General features: G+C 50.6%; 2 protein-coding genes across 8 annotated transcripts in view; one reads left to right on the forward strand and one right to left on the reverse strand.

Moving 5' to 3' along the window:
* Window positions 1-12032, forward strand: part of TNIP2 (TNFAIP3 interacting protein 2) — a 31666-nt gene extending 19634 nt beyond the window's left edge. The window contains exons 2-6 of one of the 2 annotated variants that reach the window (XM_029235426.1): window positions 2292-2576; window positions 4413-4502; window positions 5295-5561; window positions 5659-5778; window positions 7107-12032. In XM_029235426.1, the coding sequence (XP_029091259.1) occupies window positions 2292-2576; window positions 4413-4502; window positions 5295-5561; window positions 5659-5778; window positions 7107-7370 (1026 nt within the window). In that variant the 3' untranslated portion in view covers window positions 7371-12032. The remainder of the gene's footprint in view (window positions 1-2291; window positions 2577-4412; window positions 4503-5294; window positions 5562-5658; window positions 5779-7106) is intronic. The other variant, XM_029235427.1, reaches the window with a different exon arrangement.
* Window positions 12033-13757: 1725 nt separating this feature from the next.
* Window positions 13758-26115, reverse strand: part of FAM193A (family with sequence similarity 193 member A) — a 104494-nt gene continuing 92136 nt past the window's right edge. For 5 of the 6 annotated variants that reach the window (XM_029235422.1, XM_029235424.1, XM_029235421.1 and 2 more), the window contains one exon: window positions 17008-18006. In XM_029235422.1, coding sequence (XP_029091255.1) covers window positions 17913-18006 — 94 coding nt within the window. In that variant the 3' untranslated portion in view covers window positions 17008-17912. Of the gene's footprint in view, window positions 16702-17007; window positions 18007-26115 lie in introns of those variants that run through there. The other variant, XR_003795604.1, reaches the window with a different exon arrangement.

The following is a 26115-nucleotide window of genomic DNA, read 5'->3' on the forward strand; positions in this document are numbered from 1 at the left end:
ACTCGGCGCTTTCACTGCCAAGTGCCTGGGTTCGATCCCTGGTCGGGGAACTAAGATCCCGCAAGCCACGCAGTGCGGCCAAAAAAAAAAAAAAAATTTCCTGAGAGAGGGAGAGGTTTCCAGAATGTTTTCTGGGTCACCTGGCTGGAGTGATTCGGTCACATGCTGGGCTTATCCATGGATTGGTTATCACAGGTGCACGGGGTGTCTGGGTGCAGGAGCGCGGGGAGCAGCCCTTGCCTCGTGGATGCGCGCGGGCCCAGGGAGCCAGGCTGGGACCCGGAGACTGGCTGTGTTCCTGAGGTCCACCACTTATTGTTTTATTAATTTATTTTGTTGAGGTATAGTTAATTTACAGTGTTGCATGAATTTCCACTATACAGCAAAGTGATTCAGTGACACGCACACACATACATATACACATTCTTTCGTGTATTCGCTTTCATTACGGTTTGTCACAGGATACTAACTATAGTTCCCTGTGCTCTACAGTAGGACCTGGTTGTTTACCCATTCTCTATATACTAATGTGCACCTGCTAATCCCAAACTCCCAATCCATCCCTCCCCCTTGGCCACCACGAGTCTGCTCTCTACGTCTGTGGGTCTGTTTCTGTTTCGTAGATAAGTTCACTTGTGCCATATTTTAGATTCCACATATAAAGTGGTATGATATGGTATTTGTCTTTCTCTTCCTGACTTTATTTAGTATGATAATCTCTAGGTCCACCCCACCAATTACTTCTTAACCCCAGTCTTAACCCAGCCATCTGACCTCTGGGCATATATCCCGTGGCTGTATTTGCATAAGGGCACAAGGAAGCAGCCACATGTCTGCCAGCTGGAGGTGTGTGTTCAGTAAATCTGGAATCTGTCGTGAAGCTCCAGGCTGTGGTTGAAAAGAACAAGGCAGGTTCTGTGCTGCTGTGGAATAAGGTATATTGCTGAGGAGGAGAAAAGCGTGTTGTAGCATCCGTTTGTGTAAAAGTACATGTGTTATAGATGCTTATAAACACTCTGGAAAGGTCCGTGCCCAAATAGTGAGTAGTTGCCTCTGGCGAGTGAAGCTGGGGGCAGAGGAGCTGCTGGGAGAAAGGAATTGAAGTTTTCATTTGCTTTCCTTCTGTATGTTTGAATTTTTTATAACCATGCACATGTTTTCATTTTAAAGCAGGTTAAGAGAGTAGTAATTCAGGGTTCCGTTAGTAATGTTGGCCCTGTATTCCATTCCACTGTGCTAAGAAGGTTCTCGGTTCCTGGGGTCCATCCCTCCTCGTGGGCACGCAGGAGGTGAGCTTGAGCGCCTCCCTGAGTGGAGCCCAGATCCTTCTCCTGCCACTTCCTCACGTGGAGCTCAGGCTCAACCTTGACTTTTCTGAAGCTGTTTTTTCATTTGTAGGATGGACTGGTTCATCCTGCTTCACCTCCCTTATGTACTGTTTATGCTGGTGATTACTTTGAAAATGGGAAAGCACAAAACTAAGGCTGGGTTCGAAGTAAATTGTAATTTTAAGGACTTTTTAAAAAAAATTAATTGGGGTTGGGTATCTTAGTTTCCTAGAACTGCTGTAACAAAGTACCATAAACTGGGTGGTGTACAACAACAGATGCTTCATCTTTCAGTGTTCTAGAGGCCAGAAGCCCCAAATCAGGGTGTCGCTGGCAGAGATGTGCTCCCTCCGAGGCTCTGGGGGAGGGGTCTTCTTTTTGTCTTTCGGCTTCCGGTGGCTGTCGGCATCCCTGGTTTTCATTGGCTTGCGGACACATCACTCCAGTCTCTGCCTCTGTCGACGTGCGGCCGTCTTCTGTATCTGTGTCCGTGTTTCCTTCTTCTTATGAGGACACCAGTCATTGGATTAGGGTCTATTCTAATCCAGTATGACTTCATTTTAGCTCAGTGCATCTTCACAGACCCTATTTCTAAGTAAAGTCACGTTCCCAAGTACCGGGGGTTAGGGCGTGGGCATATCTTTGGGGGCTACCCACTGCAGTGGAGTTTCCACCCTTCCCATCAAGAAGTACTCGGAATTGCCGCACTTAGTAACTTGGTGATGTAAAATCTAACATTACGAGTTTGCTCATGAAAATAGAATTTTAGATGAGGTTTCAGTTAGAACTTTATGGGCTGAAAACTCCAAAGTTAATTATTCGTTCAGAAGCCAACCTCCAAGTGAGCGCGTTGATCACCTACTGACGGGTGTCCGTGCTGGACTTTCTTCTGCTCTAGGAATGTTTGTTCCTGATACTGCTTCTTACAGTCAAATCAGCTGTGCTTCTAAATCTGCCCCTTAGGAAATCGAGAGACTTCCCGAGCAACTAGAAGAAAAAGAGAGGGAGACACAGCCGCTGATGAGCCAGCCGGAGCGGGAGCGGAAGGCAGTGGCCCTGCGGAGGAGAGGCGCGGCCCCGACGGGGCGGGCCCTGGCCGCCAGCGACGTCCTGTGCCGCTCCCTGGCCGACGAGACGCATCGGCTGCGCAGGACCCTGGCCGCCACTGCCCACATGTGCCAGCATCTGGCCCAGTGTCTGGATGCACGCCAGCGCGCAAAGGGGGACGTGGGGGAGAGGAGCCCCGAGGTAGGCTGTGGTGTCAGCACGCCACGGTGCGGACCGAGGTGCAGCAGGATCCCTCAGCCGTCACGGAGGTCGGGGGGCGCCCAGGGCCCCCCCTGCTCTCCATAGTGAGGGTTGCAGCAAAGCCCGTCCATCCAGGGATTTCTTCTAGCACGGTGGGAGGTGCAGAACATGACAGGGAAGCAGGTGGCCTGCGTCACCAGCTGCCACCCCCAGACCTGCAGGTGACCCTGGTCCTCGTGGGGAGATGGCACTGTGGTCTCGTCAGCCTTCGCCGAGGACGAAGCAGGCAGAGCAGGGGCGGGAGGGGTGTCCTGAGCAGGTGCTGGCACACGTGCAGGCGGGCGAGGGGCAGCGCCTCCAAAGGCCGCAGGTGGTGAGGAATCAGCCGGGCGGGCCGGGGCGGGGGAGGGCTCCACGTGTCTCAGCAGGGCTGGCCTCGCCGGGGCCCTCCTGCAGTGAAGGGAGGACACGGAGCCCTTCTGTGTACCTGGCGCTGTGACCCCTGGCCAGGCCGAAGGCAGGGTGGGGCCAGCAGGGAGGGAGCCGGGCAGGGGCCGGGGGCCGGGGTCAGGGGCAGGCGGCCTACAGGACTGCGTGGAGCTGGGCTGTGGCTGTGTGTGCGGTCTGGTCGGGGAGGGGACAGTGTGGTTTCAGCATCAGGAATTCCCTACCTGGGAGGTCAGGGGGCTCCTGGCTGGGGGTGTTGGGAGCACGGGGCGAGGCCGCCTTCCCTGCCTGTCTGATTCCACGCAGTGCACACCCTGCCCCGCCCAGCCCAGATTACTCTTTTCCAGGCAGTTCTCTGATCCTCAGAGGCTGCAACCAGGATGACTCAGAAACGTGGGGGGAGGTGGGGACAGGCCCTCCAGCCCCTTAGCAGCAGCTCCACTGGGAAGCCCGCTGGGGAGAACCTTGGTCTGAGAACCGGTCTGAGAACTGCCCGTCTCCGCGGGTGGATTCCACGAAAAGGGAACCTCAGAAAGCACACAGGCACATTTCAGGTACCACAGTGCTCTCTGGGGGCAGGCTGTGTTCTCGTCTGATTTTGAGTCACTGTGTCATTTCCCTCTGGGGACTTGAACACAGCCGCACGTCGTGTTTGGCCTGGGCAGGGGTGGGGCCGGAGCTCTTAACAGGCTCTACATCCGCGTCACTTCTCAGCCCTGGACTCGGCTGAGTCACCGGGGTTTCCGGTGCCCGCTGGGTTAGGACATGTAGTTCCTTTGTCATTCGAGGGGAATTCTCAAAAGTACGGCACCAGCATACAGCCCACCGTACGTACTGTTAAATGCACTGAATTCCTAGGATTCAGATGGACTTTTCGGCTAGCTCTGCCCACCGCCATTAGGGCTGGTTTGGCACGTGGGTTTCCAGGCATGAGTCCCGAGACCCCGAGTGAGGCACGGGTGGACTACCGTGTACAGAATCACTGAGGTCAACCCTGCTTGCGTGACGTGACACGACAGTGTGGTGGGCCCAGAGGGAGGGAGCCGGGTCCCTGGCCGGGCCTGCTCCTGGTGGCCCTGTGGCCCTGGGCTGGAAGGTTCTCTGGCGGACGGTGAGATTAAGCTTCCTGCCCTCCCGACTCCCATGATGATGGAAAGTCTCAGGCATGAGAAGATTGAGCGAGGCTTGGCCCCAGCGTGGGTTGGGCTTGGGCGGGGCGAGGACCACCCCTCCCCCACCTTCGGGAAGGGGCCCGTCCCACCTGCCGCAGTGCGGGCTGCAGTGACCGTCTGCACCCTCGGTCTCCAGGTGTGGCTTCCTACCCTCTTGCCGCACACGACAGTCACGTTCGGTGACACGGTGTCTGCTCTCCGTTCCTTTCTTACGCAGCCAGCGTGTGCAGATGGGGACGGCTCTGTCCACGCGGTTGTTGAGAAGTTACGGGAGGAGAATCGACTGTTGAAGCAGAAGGTGACTCACGTGAGTGTCTGTTAGATGTCCCTCGGGAAGAACTTTCCCCTCACGGCCCGCAGATGAGGGTCCTCTCCTCGGCTGTGCCCAGGGGTTGCCCCTGCCCTCAGGCCACTTCGGCTGATACGCACAGTCCCTATAGGCCCGACATATTTGCCTAAAAGGACGTGTAGAACACGCTTGTCGTTCTCCGGCCCCCAAGTTAATTCACATGTGGATAAATGAGGTACAAGAATTACTATCAAGTATAGCTTTTACAGTGGGAAATTGTAGCAAGTCTGCTTCTGTCTACGGTGGTTGTTTGTGGCCATTGTTGCCCACGTCCTAGTGTCCCCTCTGCACAGAGCAAACTGAGACTTCTTTTTTTTTTTGGCCTTCATTCCTTTTATTTTTTTAAAATTAATTAATTAATGTATTTAGTTTTGGCTGCGTTGGGTCTTCGTTGCTGTGCGCGGGCTTCTCATTGCTGTGGCTTCTCTTGTTGCGGAGCACGGGCTCTACGCGCGTGGGCTTCAGTAGTTGTGGCTCGTGGGCTCTAGAGCACAGGCTCAGTAGTTGTGGCTCATGGGCTTAGCTGCTCCGCGGCACGTGGGATCTTCCCGGACCAGGGCTCGAACCCGTGTCCCCTGCGTTGGCAGGCGGATCCTTAACCACTGTGCCACCAGGGAGGTCCCCTGAGGCAACTTTCATTTAAGGGGAGACTCACTCTGCTCCTTGTTGCTAGTGAATAGCTTCACAGTTCAGGTTGGCTTGAGAGCAGGTTCTCGGCCGCTGCCACCGTGAGCGTTCCGGCCTCCTTAGGTGGAAGACCTCAATGCCAAGTGGCAGCGCTACGACGCCAGCAGGGACGAGTACGTGAGGGGACTCCACGCACAGCTGAGAGGGCTGCAGGCCCCCCTCGAGCCCGAGAGGCCCTCCCCGCCCGACCTGATGAGGAAGGAGATCTCCCGGCTCAACACACAGCTGGAGGAGAAAATCAACGACTGTGCAGAAGCGAGGCGGGAGCTGGAGGCCGCGAGGAGGGCCCGGGATGCCGCGCTGGAGCGGGTGCAGATGTTGGAGCAGCAGGTGCCCCCCACCCCGGGGCCGGGTGCTGGGGGGCGCTGGGGGCCTTTCTCTGTGCAGAAACGGCGCTGCCGTCTGACGGTTGAGTGTCTCCTCACAGATCCTCGCGTACAAGGACGATTTCACGTCGGAGAGGGTTGACCGGGAGCGGGCTCAGAGTAGGATCCAGGAGTTGGAGGAACGGGTGGCCTTGCTGCAGCGCCAGGTACCCTGCAAACAGGTAGAACGGAGGCCCATCTCCTCCAGTCCAGGCTGGGCATTTTCTTCGTGTTGCTTTCATCGGTTTCAAGCCCTTTCTGCGTCTGCCGAGACCCTGATTCTGTGCTCCAGGGCAGAGCCATGGTGCCCGGTGCCTGGGGCCTGGTGGCAGAAAACCTCCCTGTCGTACCGTGTGTGTCTGTAGAGGACGTTGGTGTGGTGGCGTGTGACCTCAGGGGTGGCTGTCGGGCCTGTCCTGCACCCAGAGGGCGCGTCCTGGGCCTCGGGCTCCCTACTGGGAGCTTCGTGCACGTGTGTCCCCTCCTCGCTGTGCGGCAGGGACCCTGGTTGCCCTGTCACACACACGCAGCCCCTGAGGCTCCAGGCGTCTGCTGGCGCCCCCCAGCTCACAGCCCCCGTGCACGGAGATGGGCCGTGCAGGCGGGCAGGCCCCGCAGCTCACTCTGGGCTCCGTGCCGCCCTGCCACAGGGGGTGCTTCTTGGGAGGCCGGGCCTGGGTGGGAACTGACGGTTTCTCACTGCAGGACCCGGGCGCCCACACACCTCTTCCCTGCTCCTCCCTGGTTCCGCCCAGAGCACCCGATACACATCCTCCTGAGGGGCTAGCGCCCTGGTGGGGCGGGGATGCCGAGCTTACCCCGGAACCACCCTTCGTGGTTGGTGGGAGCCATCCTCAGTGCCCCATCCTGCGTGGCTGTGGACCCCACTGGTGGACAGAAGGGTGGCCCGGCCTGCTGAGGCCCGGGGCCTGTGCACCGAGTGGCCTCTGAGCCCCTTTCAAGCTGCGGCCTGTGGCCGTCGAGCTTTGGGAGCACTTGGGAGCACTGCTCGGCCCCTGGGCGACACCCCGGGGCGGGTGGTGGTGAAGCTGTGGGCCAGGAGCCAGGGTCCCGCCGCGTGGGCTGCGGCTCCCACACGAGGCGTGATGAGCACTGGGGGTCATGGCGCTTCGGGGCTGACGTCGGGGGCAAGCACGTCGGCCGTGCCACGGGCACCCCTGCTGCCTCTAGAGACACCCCCCCCCCCCCCCCCCCCCGGGGGGGCGCCGTTTTCCCGGCCCCCCCCCTCCCCGGGGGGGGGGGGGGGGGGTCGGTGGGGGCCGGGGGGGGGGGGGGGGGGGGGGGTGGGCCCCCCCCCCCCCCCCGCCTCCCCCCAGCTCGGGCCTGTTCCTCTGTGAGCACAGGCAGGAGGCTGTTCATGGGGCACGTCCTCATTTGGGCCCCAGCACCAGGCAGAGCGAAGGTGCACGTCCCACTGTGCAGCAGGTGTATCTCTAGTTGCTGGAGCCTGAGGCCAGCCTCGTAAGCTGACCCTTTGCCTTTTTTCCAGGATCCTCGAGAGCCAGGTTCTTGCCGGATTCACACTGGGGGCAAAACTCCCGGGTACTTAGAGACTGACGCTTCGGAGCTCGTGGCGCCCGGTGGCTGGAGGCCTGGGACGGGATCCCAGCGGCCAGAACTCCCTGCAGAGGGCGGGAGCCCTGGAGCGACCCAGAGAGGCCAGGGGGACCTTCGGTGCCCTCACTGCCTGCAGTGCTTCAGCGACGAACAGGGGGAGGAGCTCTTCCGGCACGTGGCCGACTGCTGCCAGTGAGCCCTGCTGGCCGGCGGCCCGGGGCCCGGGGGTGCTCCCAGCAGAGCCTTCCCCTTGGTCCCCCCTGGGTCAGGGGGCACTTCCGGTGGGGCTGGAGGGAGAGGTGGGGTTGGGAGCATTCGTGCCCAGGAGGGCTCGGCCTGGCCTCTGGTGTGGAGTTTGACGTCCGAAGCTGTCAGTCAGGCCGAGGCCGTGCGAGACGTGGCGCGGGGTTCTCCCAGGCCCGCAGGACAGACCTGTCCCGGCCGCAGCCGGGGACTCTGCAGGTCACTGGGACGAGGTGGCTGCCCGTGGGAAGTGCGCCCACGCCCACCAGGAGGCGTGCACAGCTGAGCACTGTGCCTGCGCTGAAATAAGGCTGCACTGCAGGAGTGGGTGCTGCATATCCGGAACGTCAACGCGTTTATGTCCCATGACTTATTTTTGTGATAAATGCACTTGCCACAGGGACGGCTGAGAGTGTGCGCTGGGGGCTGGGGTGCAGGGACCCGGCAGCATCGCCGTCCGGGCCTGAGTCACACCAGCCAGGGAGGAGAAACACACTTGCTTACTGTTGGTCTGTCACCTGTTTGTTTGTTTGTTTGTTTGTTAGGGCATCCCGAGGGGGGGGTCGGCGGGAGTCCAGCCTGCCCAGCACTCTGCCGTCGGCCTGTTTCAGCTCCAGCCAGGATGTGAAGGGCTGGGGGTGAGGCAGGAGGAACCAGGCGCCTGGCGAAGGCAAGGGAGAGGCTTGCAGGGCAAGGACTGCGTGCATAGTCCTGGCGGGGTCAGGGCTGTGTGACTCAAGTTAACCCTCAGAACAGTCGCAGGAGGTAACTACTTCTATCGATCATCCTCAACACAGGTGTGGAAGATGAGGCACAGAGGGGTAAGGTCACTTGCCCAAGGTCACAGTAGCAGGGGACAAAGCTAGGATGTAAACCCAGGCCATCTGGCTCCTGAGCCCACATTCTACTTCCCAACGTGCAGGAGCTGCCGGCACGGTGAAGGGCCAGCATTGGGTGCATGTGCTGTCCCTCCTGCCTGGAACACTTGCTCACCCTCTCCACTGGCTAAGTAAGTCCTCCTCCAGTTGTAGTTCAGGCGTCAACTCCTCTGTAGGATCCCCGCGCACCCCACTTTCCAGGAGCCCGACTGGAAGGGATCAGTCTGTGCAGCGTGGGTGCTAGAACGTCACAGGAAGCCTCCGTCTCACTCTCCTGAGGAGTTGGAGTTTGGAAATAGATGGGGACCTCCCGGAGAGAAGGGAGCTGCAGAAGGGGGAGCCCTCAAATCCTTGGCTGACCCCTGAACTGTGCGAGCTTAGCGTAGGACTCCAAGAATCCTGGGGCAGGAACAGCGGCTGGAAGGCAGGATGTGCTGAGCAGAGCTCCCATCGGCTGTCCACCGTAGGGTGGCAGTTCTGAAGTTGAGTCCCTTGGGGTTAGAGGGGCTGGAAAACCTTGGTTTTCCTTTGAAACCCTCGAAGGGCCACATTTTAGGAGTAAAGTTGACATCTTAGGGCCAAAACAAAACAGCCCTGCTCTTCCAGGCAGCCAACCAGTAATTCACTGGCCTGTTGGAACAAAATCCGGCTTTCTTCAGAGCCAGTACCTTGTACTATATTAACCACAGTCCAATACACAGTAAAAAATACTAGACATATGGAAAAAAAGGCATAATGAAGATATATTCACACACACACAAAGATATATTCACACAAATAAATACAAGCTAACAAAAATTTATATCCAGCAGATTGTACGACAAGAAAAAAGTATACTGTGGAAATTACTCAGGCTAGAGGGAAATGATTCTGGATAAAAACAAACATAGAAAGGAACGAAAAGCATGGGAATGGGGACTTCCCTGCTGGCATAGTGGTTAAGACTCCATGCTTCCAATGTAGGGGGCCCGGGTTTGATCCCTGGTTAGGGAACTAGATCCCACATGCATGCTGAAACAAAGAGTTCGCATGCCACAACTAAGGAGCCTACGTGCCGCAACTAAGGAGCTGGCAAGCTACAACTAAGGAGCCTGCGACTAAGACCCGGCGCAACCAACCAGATAAATAAATATTAAAAAAAAAAAAAGAGCATGGGAATGGGTAGATATGAATGAATATTGACTGTTTAAAACAATAATGTTGGGACTTCCCTGGTGGCGCAGTGGTTAAGAATCCGCCTGCCAATGCAGGGGACATGGGTTCGAGCCCTGGTCCGGGAAGATCCCACATGCCGCGGAGCAACTAAGCCTGTGCGCCACAACTACTGAGCCTGCACTCTAGAGCCCGTGAGCCACAATTACTGAGCCTGCGTGCCACAACTACTAAAGCCCGCGCGCCTAGAGCCCGTGCTCTGCAACAAGAGAAGACACTGCAATAAGAAGCCTGCACACCACAACCAAGAGCGGCCCCCGCTCGCCTCAACTAGAGAAAGCCCGCGCCCATCAACAAAGACGCAGTGCAGCAAAACAACAACAACAACAAAAACCCAATAATGTCTTGAGGGTTTTAAAACATGCAAACGTAACCACAAGAACTTTCTAGGTGAGGGACGGGAGTGTTTAATGAACTTATACAAGTGTAGGGTTTTTGCATTGATTTGTGGTGGACTAGTGAACTAAGGAAGCATAATCTCTAGGGTAACCACTAAAGTAGTAATGAAAATATCGAATTAGAAAGTTAATAGAACAGAAAAATGTTTTTATTAATCCAAAGCAAGACAAGTTAGGAGAACCAAAGGGATAAAGGAGAGACGAGACAAAGAGAAAGCAGCTGGAAGATGGTAGACTTAACCAACTGTATCAGTAATTACATTAAAATAAAGGGACGGTGGGACAGGGAGGGTGGGAGACGCAAGAGGGAGGAGATAGAAATATGGGGATATATGTATAGCTGATTCACTTTGTTATATGGCAGAAACTAACACACCATTGTAGAACAATTATACTCCAATCAAGATGTGAATAAAAATAACTCTGATTGAAAGACAGTGACTGTCATACTGGATGAAAGTCTCACCTGTGTGCTCATTAGAAAAGATACACTTACGCCAACATTAACCAAGAAAATGAGAGTGATTATCAGACACAGTGGACTTTTAAGACAAAAAATATTACCAGAAATATAGAGCAACAGTGCATAATGATAAAAGGGTGAATTTATCAGGAATATACAATATACCTAAATTTGTGTAGAGCTAATAATATAAAGCAAAAGAACTAGACAAATGCATAATCATCGTTGGAGATTTTAGCATACCTTTCTCAGTAACTGATAGAAGCAGGGAAAAAAGTCAGTAAGGATACAGAAGATTAAACCTATCTACTTGGCCTAATTTCATATGTAGAACCTAAATTACACCCAAGGAAAGTTAACTATAATTCTTTTCAGGTGTACATGGAATGCTTCCAAAAGAGACAAATCTGTGGACCATAAATCAAGTCACAACATACTCCAAAGAACCTAATCATTGAATTCATGATCACTGACCACAGTGAAATGAAACCACAACTCAATAACAGAAAGAACTACTAAATTCCCAACACAGTTCTAAATGATCCATGGGAAAGATAAACACAATGGAGATTAGAAAGTATTTTGAACTGAGTTAAAAATGAAAATACAACTTGCTAAAAATTATGGAATGCAGCTAAAGCAGTGATTAGGGGGAATGTATTAGCTCCAAAGGCATATATTGGAAATGAAGAGAGGTTAAACCTCAGGGATCCAAGTGTTCATCACAAGAAGCTAGGAAAAGAACCACAAATTAGGGACTTCCTTGGTGGTCCAGTGGTTAAGAATTCACCTTCTAATGCAGGGGACGCAGGTTCGATCCCTGGTCAGGGAGCTGATGCCAGCCACATGCTGTGGGGCAACTAAGTCCCTGCGCCACAACTACTGAGCCCGCATGCTCTGGAGCCTGCGCGCCACAACAAAGACCCGACGCAGCCAAATAATAAAATTTAAAAAATAAAAAGTGCAGATTAAACCCAAAGAAAATGGAAGGAAATAATAAAAGAGCAGAATCAATGAAATGGAAAGCAGACAAAAATCAACAATGCCTAGAGTGAGTTCTTTTAAATAGTAATGAAACTGATAAACCCACAGCATGACTGACGGAGAGCAGGAGAAAACAAATTGCTAATTATCAGGAATGGAAGGTGGGCATCACCGTGGATCTCTCAGATATTGAAAAGAGTATATACTAGGAACAATTTATAAAACTGATAAATTTGACAACTTAGATGAAATGGATAAAATCCTTGAAACACACCACTTACTAAAATTGACATAATAGAAAACCCGAATAGCTCTATGTCCATTAAATTGAATCTGTAATTAAAAATCTGTTCACAAAGAAAATTACAGTCTCAGATGACTTCGCTGGTGAATTCTTCCAAACATCTAAGAAAGATATACCAATCTTACACTCAGGAAACAGAAAGTGGGAATGTCTCCCCATCTCATTTTATGACACCAAAACCCGAGAAGGACAAGGCAAGAAAGAAAATGACAGACCACTCTCTCTCCTGAACATAGAGGCAAAAGTCCTAAACAAAATATTAACAAATTGAACCCAGCAATATAAAATGGATAATACATTATAACCAAGTGGAATTTTTATTACAGGAATACAGGATTGGTTGACATAAAACAAAAACAAAGAAAACCCACAAAACTAATTCACCAGAGGAGAAACCATAGGATCATCTCAACAGAAGCAGAAAAAGCATATGACACGATTTAATACCCACTCACGAGAACACTGAGCAAACTAGGAATAGAAGGGATTTCCTCAATCTGATCAAGGTATATGTCCAAAAGACCTATGGCCAACTTTCTATGTGATGATGAAATACTGAGTGCTGCCCCTGCTGAATCCCATCAAGGCAAGGTGTTCACTTTTTAAAATTTTTATTTACTTTTTGGCTGCGTCGAGTCTTCGTTGCTGCGTGCAGACTTTGTCCAGTTGTGGCGAGCGGGGGCTACTCTTCGCTGTGGAGCTCAGGCTCTAGGCATGTGGGCTTCAGTAGCTGTGGCTCGTGGGCTCTAGAGCGCAGGCTCAGTAGTTGTGGCACACGGGCTTCATTGCTCCGCGGCACGTGGGATCTTCCCGGACCAGGGCTCGAACCCGTGTGCCCTGCATTGGCAGGCGGATTCTTAACCACTGTGCCGCCAGGGACGCCCCAAGGTGTTCACTCTTATTGCTGCAATTACACATTGTACAGGAGATACCCAGTGCAATCAGGCAATAAAAGGGAAAAAAGGACAAAAATTGGAAGAGAAAAAAATCAGACTGTCGCTATTCACAGATGACAGACTGTGGATATAGAAAATCCCTAGGGGATCTTAAGAAAAAAGTTTAGAATTAGTAAGTCAAGTTGACCATCTCAAGGTACAAAGACAATGTATGAAACATCTACTGTATTCCTGTATATCTGCAACAACTGGAAAAGCAAATCTATGAACCTGTTGCGGGTTGAATTGTGTCTCCCCCAAAAGATATGTTTACCCAAAAGATGTTGAAGTCCTAATCCCCAGAATGTGTGAATGTGACCTCATCTGGAAATAGGGTCTTTGCAGGTATAATCTCAGGTGATGTCCTGCTGGATTAGAGTGGGCCCCAAAATCCAATGACTGGTGTTCTTATAAGAAAAGGACAAGAGACAGACACAGGTGAGAATATACTGTATGAAAACAGAGGCAGAGATTGCAGTGATGCATGTATAAACCAAGGACTGCCAGTGACCACCAGAAGCCAGTAGTGAGGCATGGAAGAAATTTTTCCTCACAACCTCTAGAAGGAACCAATTCTACTGACACCTGGATCTTGGATTATATCCTCCAGAACTGAGAGAATAAATTCCTAAGCCACCTAGTTTGTGGTACTTTTTTATGGGAGCCCCAGGAAACTAATGCATAACTCTACTTAGGTAATGTCAAAAACATAAAATGCTTAGAAAAAAATTATCAGAAGTGTGCAAAACCTTTACAATAAAAGCTGTAAAATATTGCTTAGAGAAATTCAAGAGCACACAAGTAAAAGATACTATGTTCATAGACTGGGAACTCAGTAGTCTTTAAGATGTCCGTTTTTCCCAAGTTGATCTATAGACTCAGTACAATCTCAGTCACAATCCCAGTAGGCCTCTATGACAAACTGATTTTAAAATGAGTACTTCCCCCATCCCCATTTCTTGGACTCCAGTTACATGTGTGTTAGAATGCCTGATATGGTCCCACAGGTCTTTATTTTTTGGCTGCGCCGCACGGCACGCGAGATCTTAGTTCCCCGACCAGGGATCGAACCCGTGCCCCTGCAGTGGAAACTTGGAGTCCTAACCACTGGACTGCCAGGGAATTCCCTCCCACAGGTCATTTTTTTTCCCAGTCTCTTTTCTCTCAGTACTTCATTTCTGGTCGTTTCTATTTATATGCCATCAAGGTCACAGGTATTTTCTTCCAGCGTTTCTAATCTGCTGTTGTAGTGTTTTTCATTTTAGATATTGTTATCTTTTGTCCTTTGGATTTGGATCTTTTTTACATCTTTCAGTTCTCCATCTTGTTCATGTTTTCCTTTATATCCTTCAGCGTAGTCGTAAGATTTGTAATGGTCGTTTTAAAGTCCTTGCCTGCAAATTCACCATCTTTGGTTCTTTTTCTATTGCTTGTTCGATATTTCTTCCGATTTATGGTTTATATTTTTCTTCTTCTTGGGAGGGCCTGCTAATTTTTTGCCTGGATTCCAACATTTTGAGTTTTACTTTATTTAGTGTGGGATGGTTTTGTATTTCTTTTAAAAGAATGTTGGATTCTGTTCTAGCAGGCAGTTAAGTTACTTAGGATCAGTTTGATCCTTCTGAGGCTTGCATGTAGCTTTAGATTCCATACTAGGGTAAGAGAAGCCCACTGCCGAGCTGAGACCCTTCTGAGGGCTCCACGCCAATACCCGTGTATCACCAGGTCTCTCCACCCTGGTTGGTGGAAACTTTCCCCCTGGCTTTATGGAACTTTATGCCACACGTGCACAGATGAGTAGATTCGAGGGGATTCTCTGCAGACCCGTGGGGCGCTCGAAGTGCAGCCCCTCCTGTCTGCATCTCTGCCCCACACACTCCAGCCATCCCACATGCTGGCCTCTGCTTCCTCTGCTCAGCAACCCTGCTGGGCTCCTCCCAGTGCTGGGGCCTGCAGGCTGCCTCCAGGCCGGAAGCTGGGGCCCTCGGAGGCTCACCTTGTTCCCTGCCCTTCACTCAGGAAACACTGCCACGTGCTGCCTCTGTTCCAACATCCAAGAACACCGGTAAAAAAACGTCCTTGGCTTCACAGTTGTTGACGGCAGGAGGACGGCTTCTGCAGCCACTCTTCCTCCACAGATGCTGCTGCTGCTGAGTTTAACGGTCCAGGCACATGGTTCTCACTCTCCAGACAACACCGCATTCTCCACCGAAGACAAGCCGGGGCTCCCAGGACCCAGCTGGCTCCACACACTCAGCTACGTGACTGGTCTTGACAGTTAAGTTCTTCACAGTCCAGAGCTGTCTGAAATCTCCTTCCGTGCTGCGTGTCTCCACCCCGCAGTGCTGTTTACTCTTAACACTTAGTATGGATCCAAAACGGACAGTGATCGCCTGTGACTGTCAAGATGAAGCAGCAGAACGTCACTCGCATTCTGTCATTCTCTGTGATGACTTGGAGGTTTTATTTTTATTTAAAACAGTATGAACTGTGGGTTTTTTCTTCTCCTTTTAAAAAATATAGTAATGAAACTGAGAAGTATCAATCCTTTCTGGTACCATAACATTTTGATTTTTTAACGGCATGAGTATGTGGGCAAACTTCAATAAAAGAACATTTTGCTGTTTTTTTAGCTACTGTTATTTCATCGTAAGATTACTTATCAACGTGATCTGAAGAGGTTCCCCCAGAGGCTGACCCCAGGTCGGGGAGTGACCTCATCGGGAATCTGAGGGGCTCGCCTGGGGCTTTGGTGTCCCCATCTGTCAATGTATGGACTGGGGCGAGGGCCTGGCTCACACCTAGACCACAGTAACAAGTCACCAGAGCCCATGACCAGGGCCTGAGCCTCCCGGGGCCTGAATCCATCCTCTTTTTTGTTCCTGAGATGCCCCCTTGAGGAGTGATCCAAAGGAACATTAGGGTTGGGTCTTGCAGGTTGGGTGGAATTTCCAGGGAACTCGGGAAGTGCGTTCCCAGCAAGGAGAGAGGCCGGATGGTCTGAGGGGCCAAGCGTGCAGACTCGGAACCAGGTATAGACGGCACGCCCACGTGCTGGGCGGAGCGGGGTGTGGAGGCAGCAGGGGCCCCTCAGGAGCCGCGTGTGGTGGGGTGGTTGGTGCTCAGTGCTGGGGCACACAGGGCTCCCCTCACCACGGCTCACCTCACAGCAGGGAACCTGTAGCTCTCAGCAGCCAACGCGGCCCACAGGGCAGACGAAGCGGAGGCCTACGGGTGGCTCGGCCCCCAGACAGCCTCAAGACTGTTCCCCGGGAGAACAGGGATGGGCACAGGCGGGTCTCGAGGCCCGAGCGGGAAGCTCCCCCTAAGGGGTCCAGCCTGGACTCGTCCCAGGGTTTGCTCCCTGGCCCTGCCTGTGCTCTCACGAAGTGCCCAGCCTCAGCGAGGCGGGGATGAGCCCAGCCCTGGGCTTGGGGTCCCGGGGGAACGTGGGGGGGTCTCTGCCCCTCCCGAGGACACCCTCTGGCGCGGTCGCGGCCCGGCCTCAGTTTCTTCCTTTGCTGGATCACCTCATCACCCAGAAAAACGAGCCGGCCTCTTGACCCCAAAGCGCCTCTGCCTGCTGCCCCTCCCCTACTCTCCTGTAAACCAGCTTCCACAGGGCGCTGGCCAAGGTCACCTCAGCATCAGAGCCACGTGGCCAGTCTCTCCCTGCCCCACAGCCTCCAGGCTGCCCTCATCCTCACCTGCTCTTGATGCCTGGTTCTGGGGCTCGAACCCTGGTCCCGTCTACACAGGTTCATGAACATTTCATCAGGCGCCTGATGGGTACTGAAGACGGGACCCCTCCAAGGACCACAGCCCATCCTTCCCAGAGCTCAGACCACAGCCTTGGGGTCCTCCTTGCCCCCTCTCATCCTCCTACCTGCATCCCGTCTGTCAGGAAGCCCTGTGGGTCCAGCCGTCAGAATAATTCCGCAGGCCAGTCCCACTCACCCTCTCTCAGGCTAAGAGCCGGGCCGGGCACGGTCTCCACGCAGAAGCGGGGCCCTCGCCGCTCCCCCTTCACTCAGGGACGAGCCATATCCTTGTATGTGCACAGAAGCAGCTTCACCAAGAGGCCGGGAACAGCAGGAGCTATGGAGTGTTCTAGGGGGTGAGTGGAAGCTAGGCTGCAACCAGGCGGCAGCTCCACGCCAGCTTTCTGCACACTGATGACAGAGCTCAGAAGAAAGGGACCACGCTGGGATTCCTTTTGTATTAGCACATCGTTGCCAGCTTACACCCAATTAAACATTTGTAGTTTTTCATTGCTGTATCAGGGATCACCCTCCCCGCGCCCCCGAGACTGGGAGGGGGCACCTGCCTACAAGGCCATATGGAAGCCCAGCCCACTCCCCACTCGCCTCTGCTGGGCCCCCCCAGCCCCTTCTCCACACCCCTGCTGTCCTCTTGGCACTTACCACTGTGGCCCACCGACAGCGCTGAGTCCCTGGCTGGGCTCTGTCCTGGGCACGCGAAGGCCCGGGTGACCTGCTAGATGGAGGAGGGTGAGGGCACCAGGAATCGAGAGCTGCCGCCGCCAGCGACCCTAGAGGTGCTCCAGGGCCAGGGCCCGGGGTCCCCTCAGGGGCACAGCCATCAGCTTGCCCGCCCCCTCCCCGCCGCAGCCCATCACAAAGCAACCAGACGAGGCCTCCTGCTGTACTAATGTATTCCATCTTTCAAAAAGAAAGACATGATTTTAATATTACTTAACAATATGTTAAAAAAGTAGCCAGGCAGGCCTCCGTGTTAATACAGCCGAACACTCTAACAGACTTGATGGTGTGAGTACTGGGTGGGTGCTTTGTGTTTGAACTTTCTCATTCTGCAAGGGATCTTACACAAGCTGGCTACAAGTCAGGGGGATCAGACACGGACAGCGCGACGTGTACACTCTTAAACAGTAGATTGTGGAGGAAAACGGAGAGTCCTGCCCTGCCCGGCCGCCTCGGGTGGGACGCAGGGCACAGAGAGCTGAGTGCAGCGACACCCCGGCAGGACAGGTGGCGGGACAGGGCGAGACACAGAGGCAACGGGCCACGTGGGGATGCGAACCCGTCCGGCCGCGGCCCAGGCCTCCGAGGCCGCGGCGGTGGAGAAGGTGGCAGAGCTACTGTTCCGATCCGACGGCAGAGCTACGGTCAAGGCGGCTCACTCACAGACTACACGCACACGAGCTAACAATGCGGGTCGAGCAGCAAGTTCTCGGTCGGGAGGGGGCTCGGGTGCGGCGGCCCACCCGCACAGCCCGGGGCAGGCACGGCAGCTCCGGGCCCGGCCCACCGCCCGCGTGTCCCTCTCCAGGCGGTCCTCGTTCAGTGGGCAGCAAAGGTGGCTTTTTTCAAGCTGAAATTGGACCAGTTGATGGACAGTCTCTGTCGGGTCTGCCTAGCGGAATCCAAACAGAACCTGCGAAGAAAAGAAGCCCAGCGGTCACGGGAGGAAGAGGCCCACACCCGGGATGCAGCCGGAGAAGCCCAGCACCCAACGGGGCTCAGCGTGCGGGACCCCGCTGGCGTCCACCGTCTCCCCACGCCTTGCTGCCGGAGGAACAGGTCCCACCTTCAGGACACTGGCCAGCACCCTGGACATCTCTGGGGCTTTGTGTCCTTTTCTCTCGTTCTTCAGGAAGCCGCCCGTCCCAGCCAAGCTCTGCCCACGGCCACCAGCCTGCCCTCATTTATCCACGAGGTCACAGTGAGTGTGATGTGAAACAAGCATTTGTATGAGACACAGTTACAACACTGGCCGGCCCCCCCTTGCCCCCGCCCCCACCCTCAGGGGCAGGTCGAATGCCCACAGGCCTCCAAGGCCAGCGCAGCCTCGCCGTCTGGCCGTGGAGCACCACCTCGTGCTGCCCCCTGCTTCCCAGGCAATGACGGCCGAGTTCCGTACTAGATGAAGCAAAGAACATTTTCTTTCAAAAGCCTTTACTTCTGCCTAATTTCTGAAATTCTCACCCTTCCAGCACTAACGTGGGTAGCAGGAATTTGGATTAAACTAGAAAATGGCATTGTTGTCACTCGTCCAGCAGGTGAAATGAAGTGTTTCTGCTTCAGCTGTGGTTAAATCACTGAACCAGTCGTCGGTGCTGTGCGCCTGGAGGACTGTGTCCAGGTAGATGAAGCCCCCGGCCACCCTGCCCCTCGGCGAAGGGCTGCACCGTCTCCCAGGATCCAAACTCTCTTTCCCTGGACACGGCTGGTCAACCCCAAGTCCTGGTGGTGTCGCCTTTTAAACCTTCTGGAAGCTTCCGCCTCCTCCGCCACTGTCCCTGCATCAGCACGTGGGTGTCCCCACCCTTCAGGCCGCAGCCAGAGCGCTCGGAAGCACCAACCACGTCCCTGCTCCAAGCCCGAGCCAAAGCAGGGTCTCCACGGGGCCCAGGCCACCTGGTCTGCATCCTCCCCACACCCTGGCTCCACTCTAGACACCACCTCCCGTCAGGCCTCCGTACTGCCAGCCGTGGACTGGGTCACGCATACTTACATACACGTGTACAGAACACGCGAGTACAGGCAACTCTAAGGCAAAAGCCCGGGTACCCGCCCCCCAGGTCAAGAAAACCAACACTGCCAACCCTGGGGCACCATGCTGTACCCTCCCAAGCAGGGAGCCACCATCCCAGCCTTTGCAACCAGCAATCCTCATGGTTCTTTGTAGTTTCACGACTCGATGGTGGCTCGTGCTGATTCCTTTCTTTCTTTTTTTTAACATTTAATTAATTAGTTACTTAATTAAGGCTGTGTCATGTCTTTGTTGCGGCACGCAGGATCTTCGTTGAGGCACGTGGGATCTTTTGTTGTGGCGCACGGGTTCCAGGGCACGTGGGCTCTGTAGCTGCACCACACGGGCTCTCTAGTTGAGGCGCGCGAGCTCAGTAGTTGTGGCACGTGGGCTTAGCTGCCCCGCGGCATGTGGGATCTCAGTTCCCCGACCAGGGATCGAACCTGCGTCCCCTGCATTGGAAGGCGGATTCTTTACCACTGGACCTCCAGGTAAGTCTCTCATGTTGATTTCTAAACACACAGGAACAGAACTGTACTGTATGTTTTCATGTTGCTCCTTTCATTCAACAGTACGTTCGTGCGATTCCGCCGCAAGGCCACAGGCGCAGTGGGACTGTTTGCTGGAGTATGTGGGACGCACAACTTGGCCGCTGCAACTTCACATGAGCTCTTCTCCAAGGTGGTCTGACCTGCCCTGCCGCTCCTCGCCCGCAGAGGGAGTCGGGCCCAGCTGCTCCCCAGCGCCAGTCGGGCTGAGGCCCCCACAGTTAACTGGTCACAGGTTTTCTGCGACACCGACTGTTTCGTTTGCCCACTTGTCCACAGGTCTGTCTTTCCTTAATGGTCTGTAATGTTTACACATCTTGACACTAATCCTCTGTGATGTGCTGCAAATATTGTTTTCTCACTTTCTTTAAAGCAAATTGTTGATTTTAATGTAGCTCAATTTATCAATCTTTTGTTTTATGGTTGGTGTTTCTAAGAAGTCTTTCCCTATGCTCAAAATTAAAAGGTTTGCATATGACACTTAAAATCTTAACCCATCTGAAGTCGACCCTGAGTGTGGTGTGATGCAGGGATAACACACTTGCACAGCTCCATTTATGAACACACCTTCTTCCCACAGTGATCAGCCAACCCATCTTTTGTCATACACCAAAGCTCAGTGTTCGTACAGGCCTGTTTCTGGGCACCAATGTCACCACATTTTAATAACCAGGGCTTTTCAAGTCTTTACAATGGGTAGGAAAAGGAGCCTTCCTTATTCTCCCTATTCTTCTAGGAGGATACTAGTGATCCTTGACAGTTTTTTTCTTTTGTGGGTCAATGTAACGCATTATTATAGCAGGGTGAATAAAACAAATGTATGACATGAAGAATCATTATAAAGCAAACAGTGTGGATCACCAGAGTCAAGCTGGGGACCCCCTGCCTGGTGTTTCCTCTCCTCCGAAGTAATCACCATTCTGGCTTTTTACGTTGATCACTTCCGTGTCTTTCTTTCAAGTCTTAACGCCTACGTACGCATCCCTGAACATGGTTCACTTCTAAAAACATACTTTCTTTAGGTATAATTTATGTACAGCAAATTGCAGTTAGTGTAGAGCCCACAGTGCTGACAAACATATACGTCTGGGAAACCATCACCTCAACCAGGACACAGAACGTTTCCGCGAAACCCCCAAGTCTCCTTGCCGCTCTGGCCCCAGGCAGGCAAACAGCGACCTCTTGGCCTGTGACCACAGATGAACCCGTGTGTTCTGGGATTCCGTGTCGGTGGAACGTCCGCGCGCATTCTGCGTCTGGCTTCTTGCACTAAGCGGGCCGCCTCTGAGGACGACTGTCCGTGTGCTGCGGCAGCAGCTCTTTACCGCCGAGGAGCATCCACTGGATGGACAGAGCACCGTTTTGTTTATCTGCTCATCTGTGTGGACCTCTGGGTTGATCCCAGTTTTGGGCTACAAATAAGACTTCTAGGAACATTCAGGAACAAGTCGTTGTGCAGGCATCCACTCTGCCTTCTCTTGGGCTTTTGGGCAGCCCCCAGCAGTAGAGCTGCTGGACTGAACAGCAGGCAGATTAAATAAACATTGTACTTTAGTTCTGCCTAATTTTTAGTTTATATAAACTGGATATCGCGTACATTCTTGAGCACTGGCTCTTGTTTAACGTCCAGTTTGTAAGGTGCATCTGTGCTGCGGACTGCTCTGGTTTGTTCCTTTCTGTTGCTATAACACTTCTCCTTTGACTGTACCACAATGTGTCCAACCCAACCAGTTTTAGAAACACTGTCTTAAGTTCCACAAAACCCTTCTTGGGTTTTTAATCCACAGATAAACTTACGGAAGCTGGAGAGCTTAAAGGTACTAATTTTTTTTTTTTTTTGCTGTGTAGTTCCATTTATATGAAGTTCAAAAATACGCAAAACTAATGTATGGTGAAAGATCACCTTTACTTTGGGGGTGCTGGTGATGACTGGGGACGTGTGAAGCAGGCTTCTGGGTGCTGATAACGCACACCTTGGCCAGGTGGTGGTTGCCTGGATGTGCTCACTTTGTTAAAGTTCACTGAGCTCAAAGGCACTAATTCTTCTACGAATGAACACGAAGAACCTGTGTGACCCGGGTCCTTCAGTGCTCTTCTGTGAAGTCTCATCGCCTTCTGTGCACGAGTCTTGTGCAACTCCTGCTAGATTTATTCATGGATGCTGCGCAGATCTTGCTGCCGTGATAAATGCTGTCTTCACGTAAACTACGTTTCTGAATTATTGGTGGTGTAGAGGAAAATAACTTCCGTACACTTATCCTACAGCCAGGCTCTTGCTAAACTGTCCTGTTTTCCGTCGTTTCCTATGTAGACAATGAGATCATCTGTAAAGTGAAATTCTACTTCCTCCTTTCCATGCCTCATGCCTTTAATGTCTTGTCTGTCTTACAGTGCTCGCCAGGAACCACGATTTAGGGTTGACCAGAAGAGGACATAAGAGGGCGGCAGGGCGGCTTTGTTTTTGCACATGCTTCCACATCTTTCCCATTTTGGAAAACGTTTCATGTAGCTTTCTTTTCTCTTCTTTCTCTCCCTCTTTTGGTAAGTTCCTTTTTTAAGGTTAAAGATATTTTCTTCTATTGCTTACTATTTAAAAAAATAGTTATAAATGGGTGCTAAGATTTTAGCAGAGGTTTTTTCTGAACTCACTGAAATGATCACACGACTCTTCTCTACTGTGTTAATGTGCCAGGTAACACTGTGGATTTCCTACCATCAGAAACTCCTTGCATTCAGTCCTGGGTAAGCCGGTTTGGTAACATGCTGCTCTTTGAAAATACCGTACACTGTTGGATTTAGCACGTGAATATTTTCGTGATGATTTTTGCACCTAATATTCATGAGAGAAACAAATGTGTAATTTCCCATTTTTTTCTGGTATTGTTTTTGGCAGATTTTGGTATCAACATTTTACTTCTCTCATAAAACAAAGAGGGGAGCACGCTCCCGTGCTGTCTCATTTCAGTTCTCCGGTAGAATCTACAAGACCGAATAATCTTTCTTTGAAAGTCTTGGACAATTCTCTGTGAAACTGTCAGAATGTAGTTTTCTCACTGGGAAGACTCAGAACTGCTGCTTTAATCTAATAGTTACTGGACCATTCACGCTATTTTTCTATTGGGTTAATTTTGTGTCTTATTTAAGTTTTAAAGTTAACTGTTGTAAAGTTGCTTCCAGTCTCTGGAGTTACGTCCTCCTTTTCACTTACGTACTCACAAAATCAAAGAATCCTTTTATATTACAGAGAATTTCAAACACACCCAAAAGCAGAGAATGGTAAAATGAACAGAGCCACCATCCCACTTTGATAATTATCAACGTTCTGTTTCTCCTTCCACCTAATTATGGTATTTTGGGTGTCTTTTTGCTACTTTTCTTGACTAGTCTCTCAAAGGTTTATTTATTTAATGTTTTCAAAGAATCAAATTTTGGCTTTGATGATCTTCTCTTTGTTTCCTATTTCATTATTGCTCTTATGTATTATCTCCTTTGTTTCACTTTCTTTGAGTTTATTCTATTGCTGTTTTCCTAATTTCTCAAATTAAATCCTAAACTCATTAATTTTCAGGTTTTTAATACTTAACTCCAGCATTTAAGGCTTCAGTGGAAGTGCTCCCAAGGGCAAAACTTTTCTTTTTTTTTTAAATTTTCTTGAAGTACAGTTGATTTATAATGTGGTGTTAATTTCTGCTGTACAGCAAAGTGACTCAGTTTTATATACATATGTATGTGTGTGTGTGTGTGTGTGTGTGTATGTCGTGTGTGTGTGTGTCTGTGTGTATGTCGTGTGTGTGTCTCTGTGTGTGTATATGTGTGTGTCTGTGTGTGTATCTGTGTGTGTATATATGTGTGTGTATATATATATATATATATATATATATATATATGTATATCCCTTTCCATTGTGGTTTATCATAGGGTATTGAATCTAGTTAGTTCCCTGTGCTCTATAGTAGGACCTTAGTTGTTTATCCATTCTCTATATAATAGCTAACATCTGCTAACCCCAAACTCCCACTCCATCCCTCCCCCAACCCCCTCCCCATCCCTCCCCCAACCCCCTCCCCCTTGGCAACTACAAGACTGTTCTCTGTGTCTGTGAGTCTGTTTCTGTTTCGTAGATGAGTTCATTTGTGTCGTAGTTTAGGTTCCACATATAAGTGACGTCATATGGTCTTTGTCTTTCTCTGACTTACTTCACTTAGTATGATAATCTCCAGTTGCATCCATGTTGCTGCAAATGGCATTATTTCGTTCTGTTTTATGGCTGAGTAATATTCCATCGTGTATATGTACCACATCTTCTTTATCCATTCATCTGTCGATGGACATTTAGGTTGTTTCCATGTTTTGGCTATTGTAAACAGTGCCATTACGAACATACGGGTACATGTCTCTTTTTGAATTATGGTTTTCTCAGGGTATATGCCCAGTAGTGGGATTGCTGGGTCATATGGTTGCTCTATTTTTAGTTTTTTGAGGAACCTCCATACTGCTCTCCATAGTTGCTGTACCAATTTACATTCCCACCAACAGTGTAGGAGGGGTCCCTTTTCTCCACACCCATGAGCAAAACCTTTTCTGCATTCCACAGGTTTTCACATGCAATATTTTCCTTATCTTTTAGTTCTATATATTTTTAAATGTCCACTGTGGTTTCTTACTTGACCCATGAGTTATTTAAACTTACATACTTCCAGATTTCCAAATATTTAGGGACATAAAATGTATCTATTGTAAATATGCAACTTCAACATGTTGTGGTCAGAGAACACAAATTATACATCCTTCTTTGACATGTCTGAGCCTTGCTTTCTGTGGCCCAGCACATATCCCATTTCTGTGGATGGCCCCGTGTGTGTAAGAGCTCAGCTCTCTGTGTCTTGGATGCAGGGTTTCACCTACATCCGTTAGACTAAGCTTGCCGGTCAAGTTCAGAGGGGGGCCTGGGCTGCTCACGCCAATCAGGACGCAGAGAGATGGTCTGAGACCTCCCACCAGGATGGTGGATTTGTTTGATTCTCTGTGAAGCCCAAATTGCTTTTTGTATCTTGAGGCTCTTTTATTAAGTACTTGTGTTTAAAATTCCTATTTCTTCCTGACAAATTGAACATTTTATCATTATGTAGCAAACTTCATCTATCCTTTGTGTTAAAATATACTTCGTCTGAGAATAACAACTGTAACAGTTTCCTTTTTCCTTTCTCTTTATTTCCGCCTTTCTTTTCATTATAGTTTAGGTATGTTCTTGTAAACAGTATATATACATATGTGTGTGTGTGTGTGTGTGTGTATATATATATTTATTAAAAAAATTTAACACAACCTGACAAACTACTTTTAATTTTGTCTGCTTACTGCCTATCATGGTTACTGACACAACTGGACTTGTGTCTATCATCTTTTTAAAATTTGTTTATTGTACTTTCTCTACATTTATTTTTTTTCTCTTTTTGTTTTGATTTTTTTTCCTTCTACTGATTAGCAATTTATACACCCTATTTCTATTCTTTTAATGCTTGCTCTTGAGACTGTGTCCTGCCCGTTTAGCTTAAAGTCTGAATAATGTTAACTACCTGAACAACAGAAGGACTTCAGGATGCTCAGCTCTGATGATTTCACACCTAACTGACATACTACTGCTGTTCAGTACTGGGGTTCTTTCAAACATAGTGTCAGTTAGATATTTACCTAGATTTATCAGGCTGTTTTTCATTCCTTCCTGTGTATGTTACAGTGATCTTCTGAGATCAATTTCCTTTTTCTTTTCTTTCTTCTTTTTATTTTTTTTGGGCCACGCTGCGCAGCTTGCAAGATCTTAATCCCCTGACCAGGGATTGAACCCATGTCTCCTGCAGTGGAAGCATGGAATCCTAACCGCTGGACCACCAGGGAATTCCCGATTTCCTTTTTCTTAAAGTATACTTGTAGATGTTTCCTTTTAAAACAGGTCTCTTTGCAGCAAGCTCCTACACTTTTTCTTTATTATGGGAAAGAACAGTTTTGTGGGATACATAATTATAGACTGACAATCTTCTTTCAACACTGTAAAGATCACTCCATGGTCTCTGGTTTCATATGCTATGTCTAGAAATGGATTTTTGTTTGTTTATCCTACTGGTATATGCTGTGCTTTTGAATTTGTAGATTCAAATTTCCCATTAGTTCTGCAAAATCCTCAGGCATCTTATCTCTTTAAATCCTGCTTTTCTGTGGTCTCCATTCTCTCTCAGATGGGCTTCCGTTAGGTGTATGTCAGACTTAGCCACTCCCCCGTGTCTCTTAAGCCCTCTTTCACATTTTCTATTTTCCTTATAATCTTGGTGCATTCTGGGTACACTTTCCAGATATATCTTCCAGTTCATTAATTCCCTCTTCAGCAGTGTCTTATCTGTTTATCAGGTATCTATCTACTGAGGTCTTGACTTTAATAATTCTATTTTTCATTTCTAGATTTTTATTG

This window comes from Monodon monoceros, unplaced genomic scaffold (assembly GCF_005190385.1).
Source record: "Monodon monoceros isolate NGI ecotype Baffin Bay Population unplaced genomic scaffold, NGI_Narwhal_1 Super_Scaffold_20, whole genome shotgun sequence".
In the NCBI taxonomy this organism is placed as follows: Eukaryota; Metazoa; Chordata; class Mammalia; order Artiodactyla; family Monodontidae; genus Monodon; species Monodon monoceros.